Source organism: Trachemys scripta, chromosome 16 (assembly GCF_013100865.1).
Source record: "Trachemys scripta elegans isolate TJP31775 chromosome 16, CAS_Tse_1.0, whole genome shotgun sequence".
NCBI lineage: Eukaryota > Metazoa > Chordata > Testudines > Emydidae > Trachemys > Trachemys scripta.
This window is the reverse complement of record NC_048313.1, coordinates 27,738,943-27,748,345: the sequence shown is the minus strand read 5'-3', so window position 1 is coordinate 27,748,345 and position 9,403 is coordinate 27,738,943. Positions and strand designations below refer to the sequence as shown.

The 9,403-nt window shown below is 58.2% G+C and overlaps 1 protein-coding gene across 1 annotated transcript in view; it reads left to right on the top strand.

The window, feature by feature from the left end:
- Nucleotides 1–9,191, top strand: part of LOC117888490 (transitional endoplasmic reticulum ATPase-like) — a gene marked incomplete at its 5' end in the record, with an annotated part of 14,658 nt that extends 5,467 nt beyond the window's left edge. The window contains 8 exon segments of the mRNA XM_034791941.1: nucleotides 400–512; nucleotides 995–1,159; nucleotides 1,251–1,373; nucleotides 1,615–1,827; nucleotides 2,355–2,533; nucleotides 3,375–3,504; nucleotides 8,590–8,748; nucleotides 9,036–9,191. Coding sequence (XP_034647832.1) covers nucleotides 400–512; nucleotides 995–1,159; nucleotides 1,251–1,373; nucleotides 1,615–1,827; nucleotides 2,355–2,533; nucleotides 3,375–3,504; nucleotides 8,590–8,748; nucleotides 9,036–9,191 — 1,238 coding nt within the window.
- Between the last annotated feature and the right edge of the window lie 212 nt (nucleotides 9,192–9,403).

Sequence of the window (9,403 nt, the reverse complement as noted above, 5' to 3'; positions counted from 1 at the left end):
GACCCCACTCCCCTCCCAGAGCTGGGGATAGAACCCAGGAGTCCTGGCTCCCAGCCCCTCCTGCTCTAACCCACTAGACCCCACTCCCCTCCCAGAGCTGGGGACAGAACCCAGGAGTCCTGGCTCCCAGCCCCTCCTGCTCTGACCACTAGACCCCACTCCCCTCCCAGAGCTGGGGATAGAACCCAAGAGTCCTGGCTTCCAGCCCCCCTCTAACCCACTAGACCCCACTCTCCTCCCCGACTCCCAGAGCTGGGGATAGAACCCAGGAGTCCTGGTTCCCAGCCCCCCTGCTCTGATTGCTAGCCCCCAGCCCCCGCTCCTGGGGCATGGTGGTTCCACACGCCGTGTATGTTTGCGAGGGGCTGGGCTGAGACCCCACCCCTCCTCCTTCCCCAGGGCGCTTTGACCGTGAGATCGACATCGGGATCCCGGACTCGGTTGGGCGGCTGGAGATCCTGCAGATTCACACCAAGAACATGAAGCTGGCCGAGGACGTGGATCTGGAGCGGGTGAGGGGGTGGGGCTGGATGGGGCGGGGGCAGGTGTGGGGGGGGCAGGAGTCTGTATAGATGGGGGGAGGGTCATGTGTGCTTGGGTAGAGGGTGTGGCAGGGGAGCTGTGACCCCTCCCCTGTGGCTGGCTGGCCCCTCCCCATAGCTCCATCCCCAACGAGTTCCTCCCCACTGTGGTCCCATCCCCTGGCTGGCCCCTCCCCACAGCCCACTGCTCTGTGCCCCCATTCCCTGGCTGCCCCCTCTCTGTGCCCCCGTTCCCTGGCTGCCCCCTGTGGCCCTGTTCCCTGTGACCCCGTTCCCTGACTGCCCCCCGGGCCCTACTCCTTGACTGGCCCCGTTCCCTGGCTATGCCCCCTTCCCGCCCGTGGCCCCGTTTCCCCCCCCCCGTGGCCCTGTCCCTGGCTATCCCCCACCCCACGGCCCGGTTCTCTGCCTCCCCCCCCCGTGGCCCCGTGTCAGGCGCCCTGTGGCTGCAGGTGGCCAGAGAGACGCACGGGCACGTGGGCGCGGACCTGGCGGCGCTGTGCTCCGAGGCGGCGCTCCAGGCCATCCGCAAGAAGATGAACATCATCGACCTGGAGGACGACACCATCGACGCCGACATCCTCGATGCCATGGCCGTCACCATGGACGACTTCCAGGTAACCTGGCGACCCCTCCCCGGGCCCCGCCCCTCCTCTCCAGGCCACACCCCTCATGCTCTTCCCCCTCCCCCCCCTTCCCCTCGCACAGTGGGCTCTCAGCCAGAGCAACCCGTCGGCGCTGCGGGAGACGGTGGTGGAGGTGCCCCAGGTCTGCTGGGAAGACATCGGGGGGCTGCAGGAGGTGAAGCGAGAGCTGCAGGAGCTGGTGCAGGTGAGTGGGGGGCTGCACTCGCCTTGCCCAGGCTAAGCAGGGATCCGCCCGTTTGGGGTTTGGATGGGACTCTCCCTATTCAATGCCAGCCCCAGTGCCCCAGTGCGGTGCTAGGCGGCACTGTGCTGCAGGGGGCGGGGGCGGGGCTCAGCAGGGGGCACTCCATGGTGCAGTGAAGGGAGGGGGCGGTGCCGGCTTTCTGGGCCCCCCCATCCCTGACCCCGAGCTGCCTCCCCTCCAGTTCCCGGTGGAGTACCCGGACAAGTTCCTGAAGTTCGGCATGACGCCGTCCCGGGGCGTGCTGTTCTACGGGCCGCCTGGCTGTGGCAAGACCCTGCTGGCCAAGGCCATCGCCAACGAGTGCCAGGCCAACTTCGTCTCCATCAAGGGCCCCGAGCTGCTCACCATGTGGTTCGGGGAGTCCGAGGCCAACGTGCGCGACGTCTTTGACAAGGTGCGTGGGGCGTGGAGCGCCGGCGTGGCTGGGCCTTGGGGTTCCCCCTCCCCTCCCTGGGCCTTGGGGTCCCCACCCACTCAGCCAGGCCTCAGGGCTCCCTGCCACCTGCCTGGCCGGGCCTTGGGGTCTCTTCCCCCACCTGCCTGGCCGGGCCTCAGGGTGCTGGGGCATGGGGGGGCCTCTCTACTGCTCCTACCCATGAGCCCTGCCAGCAGGGTCTGTGTCGCCCCCTCACCCTGCTGTGCTCGCCAGTTGTGGGGGTGATACCTGCACAGCCAAAGGGGTGCAGGTTTGGGGAGATTCCTGCTAATTGGGGGAGGGGAGCTGCATGGTGCCCTAGCCTGTCCCAGCAGCAGGGGAGCCCCTGTCATGGTACTGCTGTCGCCAGCGAGTACCCCCAACCCAGCCCCGGGGTTCCCCCCTCCCCAGTGCATTCTGTCCCCCCTCCAGGTGTCCCCCACCAGGCCCTCTCTTCCCCCTTGGGGGCTCCCCCCCACGCCCCACTCTCTCCCCCTGCGCCCCAGGCTCGCCAGGCCGCCCCCTGCATCCTGTTCTTTGACGAGCTGGACTCCATTGCCAAGGCGCGGGGTGGCGGTGCGGGGGACGGCGGGGGGGCGGCCGACCGCGTCATCAACCAGATCCTCACCGAGATGGACGGCATGACCAACAAGAAAACCGTCTTCATCATCGGGGCCACCAACAGGTGAGACCGTCCCCAGGACACCCAGCTCATCAGGCCCGGGCCGAGGGCGACGGTGTCTCAGCCAGCAGCTGCTGGGACCAGGACAAGCCCCTCTGCGCCACCCTGCTGTGTGCTCCTGCACCGTGGGAGACCTGGCCATAGGGAGGGGGCCGAGGAGCCCCTCCCATCTATATGAGCTTGGGAGATGCACCCTGGGGGCAGGGGTGGGGCAAGGTCCCTGAGAGGAAGGGGGCAGGGTCCGTGTGGTTGGGGAGGCTTCCTTGGGGTGGACAGGGTCCCTGGGGGCAGGAGATGGGCAGGGTCTTTTGGGGTAGGGGGTGAGCAGGCTCCACAGGGATGGGGGAGGTTCCTGGGGGCAGAGGGGTAGGACTATCCATGGGGACAGGGGAGGGTCCCTTGTGGGGGACAGGGTTCCTGGGGACAGAGGGTGAGCAGGCTCCGTGGGGGTGGGGGAGGTTCCCTGCGGGCAGGGGAGGGCAGGGCAGGCTCCTTGGGGACAGGGGAGGGTCTCTTGCAGGGGTCCCTGGGGACAGAGGGTGAGCTGGCTCTGTGGGCGCAGGGGAGGTTCCCTGGGGGCAGGGGTAGAGGAGGGTCCGTTGTGGGGGACGGGGTTCCTGGGGTTTGGCTCCTTTTCTTGGCAGTCCAGTTTCCCTGGAGAAGCTTTGCGCAGCCCTAGTCCCCGTGCTCCCCAGGGCTGCTCTGGGGTCGAGGGATGCCAGCGGCGGGGGTGGGTGTATGTGGGAGCTGCCCCCTCTCTGGAGGCACCCCAGGATGCCTTCTGGGGTGGGTGCTGGGCAGGGGCTGAGGCTGTCTTTCCTTGTCGCCTCCCCCACATCCCCAGGCCAGACATCATCGACCCAGCCATCCTGCGCCCCGGGCGGCTGGACCAGCTCATCTACATCCCGCTGCCTGACGACACCTCCCGCGCGGCAATCCTGAGCGCCAACCTGCGCAAGTCGCCCGTGTCCCGGGTGAGTGAGCACGCCCACCCTGCCTGCCATCCCACCCCAGGCCTTGCTGCACCTCCTCCCGCAACCGCACGGCTCTCTGGTCTCGTACAGCCGCAGCTTTGCCAACTCTCAGCATTGGATCCTGAGACTTGTGATCGTTTGTTCCCTAAATCCCCAGCTCCCGGACTCACGGGAGTACAGGGGAACCTCAGCTTTCACGTTCACAAAGAAATCGTTTTCTAGTTCCTGTGGCTGCAGAGAGGAGCTGGAAAATGTGAGCCCAGGAGGCAAAGGAAGAAAACCCAGCTTGCATTGTCCAGTTTTTAAATCTTGTGATTTTTAGGTTAGTCTCATAGAATCATAGAATATCAGGGTTGGAAGAGACCTCAGGAGGTTCTAGTCCAACCCCCTGCTCAAAGCAGGACCAGTCCCCAACTAAATCATCCTGGCCAGGGCTTTGTCAAGCCTGACCTTAAAAACCTCTAAGGAGATTCCACCACCTCCCTAGGTAACCCATTCCAGTGCTTCACCACCTGCCTAGTGAAATTTTTTCCCCTAATATTCAACCTAAACCTCCCCCACTGCAACTTGAGACCATTACTCCTTATTTTGTCATTTGCTACCACTGAGAACAGTCTAGATCCATCCTCTTTGCAACCCCCTTTCAGGTAGTTGAAAGCAGCTATCGAATCCCCCCTCATTCTTCTCTTCTGCAGACTGAACAATCCCAGTTCCCTCAGTCTCTCCTCATAAGTCATGTGCTCCAGCCCCCTAATCATTTTTGTTGCCCTCCGCTGGACTCTCTCCAATTTTTCCATATCCTTCTTGTAGTGTGGGGCCCAAAACTGGACACAGTACTCCAGATGAGACCTCACCAATGCTGAAGAGAGGGGAATGATCACGTCCCTCGATCTGCTGGCAATGCCCCTACTTATACAGCCCAAAATGCCGTTAGCCTTCTTGGCAACAAGGGCACACTGTTGACTCATATCCAGCTTCTCGTCCACTGTGACCCCTAGGTCCTTTTCTGCAGAACTGCTGCCTAGCCATTCGGTCCCTAGTCTGTAGCAGTGCATGGGATTCTTCCGTCCTAAGTGCAGGACTCTGCACTTGTCCTTGTTGAACCTCGTCAGATTTCTTTTGGCCCAATCCTCTGATTTGTCTAGGTCCCTCTGTATCCTATCCCTACACTCCAGCATATCTACCACGCCTCCCAGTTTAGTGTCATCTGCAAACTTGCTGAGAGTGCAGTCCATGCCATCCTCCAGATCATTAATGAAGATATTGAACAAAACCGGCCCCAGGACCGACCCTTGGGGCACTCCGCTTCAAACTGGCTGCCAACTAGACATGGAGACATTGATTTCTACCCATTGAGCTGATGATCTAGCCAGCTTTCTATCCACCTTATAGTCCATTCATACAGCCCATACTTCTTTAACTTGCTGACAAGAATATTGTGGGAGACCGTATCAAAAGCTTTGCTAAAGTCAAGGAATAACACGTCCACTGCTTTCCCCTCATCCACAGACCCAGTTATCTCCTCATAGAAGGCAATTAGGTTAGTCAGGCACGACTTGCCCTTGGTGAATCCATGCTCACCTGATCACTTTCCTCTCCTCTAAGTGCTTCAAAATTGATTCCTTGAGGACCTGCTCCAGGATTTTTCCTGGGACTGAGGTGAGGCTGACTGGCCTGTAGTTCCCCGGATCCTCCTCCTTCCCTCTTTTAAAGATGGGCACTACATTAGCCTTTTTCCAGTCATCCGGGACCTCCCCCGATCGCCATGAGTTTTCAAAAATAATGGCTAATGGCTCTGCAATCACATCCGCCAACTCCTTTAGCACCCTCGGATGCAGCGCATCTGGCCCCATGGACCAGTTTTTCTAAATCTCCCAAACCACTTCTTTCTCCACAGAGGGCTGGTCACCTCCTCCCCATACTGTGCTGCCCAGTGCAGCAGTCTGGGAACTGACCTTGTTCGTGAAGACAGAGGCAAAAAAAAAGCTTTGAGTACATTAGCTTTTTCCACATCCTCTGTCACTAGGTTGACTCCGCAATTCAGTAAGGGGCCCACACTTTGCCTGACCTTCTTCTTGTTGCTAACATACCTGAAGAAACCCTTCTTGTTACTCTTAACATCTCTTGCTAGCTGCAACTCCAAGTGTGATTTGGCCTTCCTGATTTCACTCCTGCATGTCTGAGCAATATTTTTATACTCCTCCCTGGTCATTTGTTCAATCTTCCACTTCTTGTAAGCTTCTTTTTTGCGTTTAAGGTCAGCAAGGATTTGACTGTTAAGCCAAGCTGGTCGCCTGCCAAATTTACTATTCTTTCTGCACATCGGGGTGGTTTGTTCCTGCAACCTCAATAAGGATTCTATAAAATACAGCCAGCTCTCCTCGACTCCTTTCCCCTTAGTGTTATTCTCCCAGGGGATCCTGCCCATCAGTTCCCTGAGGGAGTCAAAGTCTGCTTTTCTGAAGTGCAGCGTCTATATTCTGCTGCTCTCCTTTCTTCCTTGTGTCAGATCCTGAACTCAACCATCTCATGGTCACTGCCTCCCAGGTTCCCATCCACTTTTGCTTCCACTACTAATTCTTCCCTGTTTGTGAGCAGCAGGTCTAGAAGAGCTCTGCCCCTAGTTAGTTCCTCCAGCACTTGCACCAGGAAATTGTCCCCTACACTTTCCAAAATCTTCCTGGATTGTCTGTGCACCGCTGTATTGCTCTCCCAGCAGATATCAGGGTGATTGAAGTCCCCCGTGAGAATCAGGGTCTGTGATCTAGTAACTTCTGTTAGTTGCCGGAAGAAAGCCTCGTCCACCTCATCCCCCTGGTCTGGTGGTCTATAGCAGATTACCTTCACGACATCACCCTTGTTGCTCACACTTCTAAACTTAATCCAGAGACTCTCAGGTTTTCCTGCAGTTTCATACCGGAGCTCTGAGCAGTCGTACTCCTCTCTTACATACAATGCAACTCCCACACCTTTTCTGCCCTGCTGTCCTTCCTGAACAGTTTATATCCATCCTTGACAGTACTCCAGTCATGTGTGTTATCCCACCAAGTCTCTGTTATGCCAATCACATCATAATTCCTTGACTGTGCCAGGACTTCCAGTTCTCCCTGCTTGTTTCCCAGGCTTCTTGCATTTGTGTACAGGCACTTAAGATAACTCGCTGATTGTCCGGCTTTCTCAGTATGAGACAGGAGTCCTCCCCTCTTGCACTCTCCTGCTAGTGCTTCCTCCTGGTATCCCACTTCCCCACTTACCTCAGGGCTTTGGTCTCCTTCCCCCGGTGAACCTAGTTTAAAGCCCTCCTCACTAGGTTAGCCAGCCTGCTGGCGAAGACGCTCTTCCCTCTCTGAGGTGGAGCCCGTCTCTGCCTAGCACTCCTCCTTCTTGGAACACCATCCCATGGTCGAAGAATCCAAAGCCTTCTCCCCGACACCACCTGCGTAGCCAATCGTTGACTTCCACGACTCAACGGTCTCTACCCGGTCTCTACCTGGCTTGACAAAGCCCTGGCTGGGATGATTTAGTTGGGAATTGGTCCTGCTTTGAGCAGGGGGTTGGACTAGATGACCTCTTGAGGTCCCTTCCAACCCTGAGATTCTATGATTCTACCTGAGCCTTTTCCTTCCTCATGATTTTTTTCCCCAGGCCTGACGCGTGGGGTTTCTACGCTTGGGGTCAGCAACACTGGAACGGCTTCCTAAACCCACCCTGTGGGGAAATTGGCACACACTGTGTGTGCCCATGGGAAGAATGTGTATGTGGGGGGTGTATGTATGTGTCCACCCCAAGGCAGATCCTGTCTGGGTGTCCCCCCACCTGACCTCAAGACAGGTTTTGTGTGTGCGCGCGCCCGTCCCCACCCCAAAGCAGCTTGTGTGTGTGTGTGTGTGTGTGTGTGTGTGTGTGTCTGGCCCAAGGCAACTCCCATGTGTGTCCCTGGGCACACAGAAGTGGAACTGCTCACCCACAAATACATCCCCCCAGAGGCTACAGGTGAAATCCTGCTCAGAGTTAGGCTGGTGTCAGTCCGGTCTAAACGTGTTAGGGCTGGTGAGGTGGCTCCAGATTCCCATGTTACTGGGAGCAGCGTCTGGCCCTTCCAGTCCTAGCCAGGGATATCATTTGCTGGGGGGCAAGGCCCCCCTCCCACCCCCATGGACAATTTCTAAGAACATGAAAAAAAAACTTTCATTTGTATCTAAAGGGTTCCGTGGGATTTTTTTTTTTTTCCAGCAGAAATTCGAAAACTGAAGGATTTCAGTCAAAAACATAATATTTGCATTCTGAAGGCTGCCGTGGTGCTTCATGGGAGTTGTAGTTCCGGAGCCTCATGAAACCTTTTGCCTCTCTAGGCTGGGCTCCCTGGTCAGACTACATCTCCTATGATGCACCATGGTCTCCCTTCTTGGCAAGAGGAAGTGGTGCATCATAGGAGATAGGGTGACCAGATGGCCTGATTTTATAGGGTCTTTTTCTTATAGAGGTTCCTATTACCCCCCTCCCCACGCCCCGTCCCAATTTTTCTCATTTACTGTCTGGTCACCCTAATAGGAGATGTCATCTGGCCAGGAAGTCTGGTCTATAGAATGGGGACATGAGACTACTGAACTACATTCTCCATGATGCACCATGGTTTCCACCCTTGGTGAGAGTGGTGGTGCATCATAGGAGGCCATGGGCATGGTGCATCATGGGAGATGTAGTCTGCCCAGGAAGCCTGGTCCATAGAGGAGAATGGGGACATGATGCAACCTAACTACAACTCTCATGAGACAAGGGGGTGACATTTCAGAATCAAAATATTTCTGTTTTTTATTTAAAAAGAACCCAGATTTTCTGTGGGAAATGGACACTCTTGATGGGAAAAATGGTTTTGTCCAAAATCTGATTGTCAGAAAAGGGTTTAGATGGAAGGTTTTGATCGGCCTCATGCTCATCCCAGGAATGACTGCCTTGCCCCCCCTTATCCTCCCTCCAGCCCCTGACTGGCTGTGTCTCTCCCACCCCCTGGAATGTGCCCCCCCCCCCGGGGGGCTCTGTGTCTCCCTCCCAGCCCCTGAGTATGTCTCTCTTTCCTCCCGCCAGGATGTGGACCTGAACTACCTGGCCAAGATCACCCACGGGTTCTCGGGCGCTGACCTCACTGAGATCTGCCAGCGCGCCTGCAAGCTCGCCATCCGCGAGGCCATCGAGATGGAGATCAAGATGGAGCGGGAACGCCAGAGCCACCCGGATGCCGTCATGGTATGGGGGGGACCCCACGCGGCAAGCGGGCAAACCCCTCCCTGCACCAAGGCGCTGGGGGGCTTGAACCCCCAGCTCCCTGACAGTGAGCTGCACGGCCTGAGCTACCCCCTCGCTGGGAGGGTCCCCGGAGCCTTGGCTCTTGCCCCCTGGGGCGCCCCCATCAGGCCAGTGAGAGGGAAGCAGGCCAATCGCATGGCCTTTGTTTGCTGTGGGAGGCCCAGCCCTGGGTTGGCTGATCAGGGCCAGGCCGGGCATGACCATGTTGTCCCCACCCCCCTGGGCAGGATGACGACTACGACCCGGTGCCCGAGATCCGGCGGGATCACTTCGAGGAGGCCATGCGCTTCGCCCGCCGCTCCGTCAGCGACAACGACATCCGCAAATACGAGATGTTCGCCCAGACACTGCAGCAGAGCCGCGGCTTTGGCAACTTCAGGTAGGGGGCAGATCCCCCGGCGTCCTTCTCGGCCCAAGGATCCCCCCAGCCCTTCCCTCACCCTCCTGGGATCTCCCCCAAGCCCTTCCCTCACCCTCCTGGGATCTCCCCCCAGCCCTGCCCCCTGGGATTCCCCCAGCCCTGCCCTCAGCCCTATGATCTACCTGCCTGCCCTAACCCCCCTGGGATCCCCTCACCCTCCTGGGATCCCCCCCC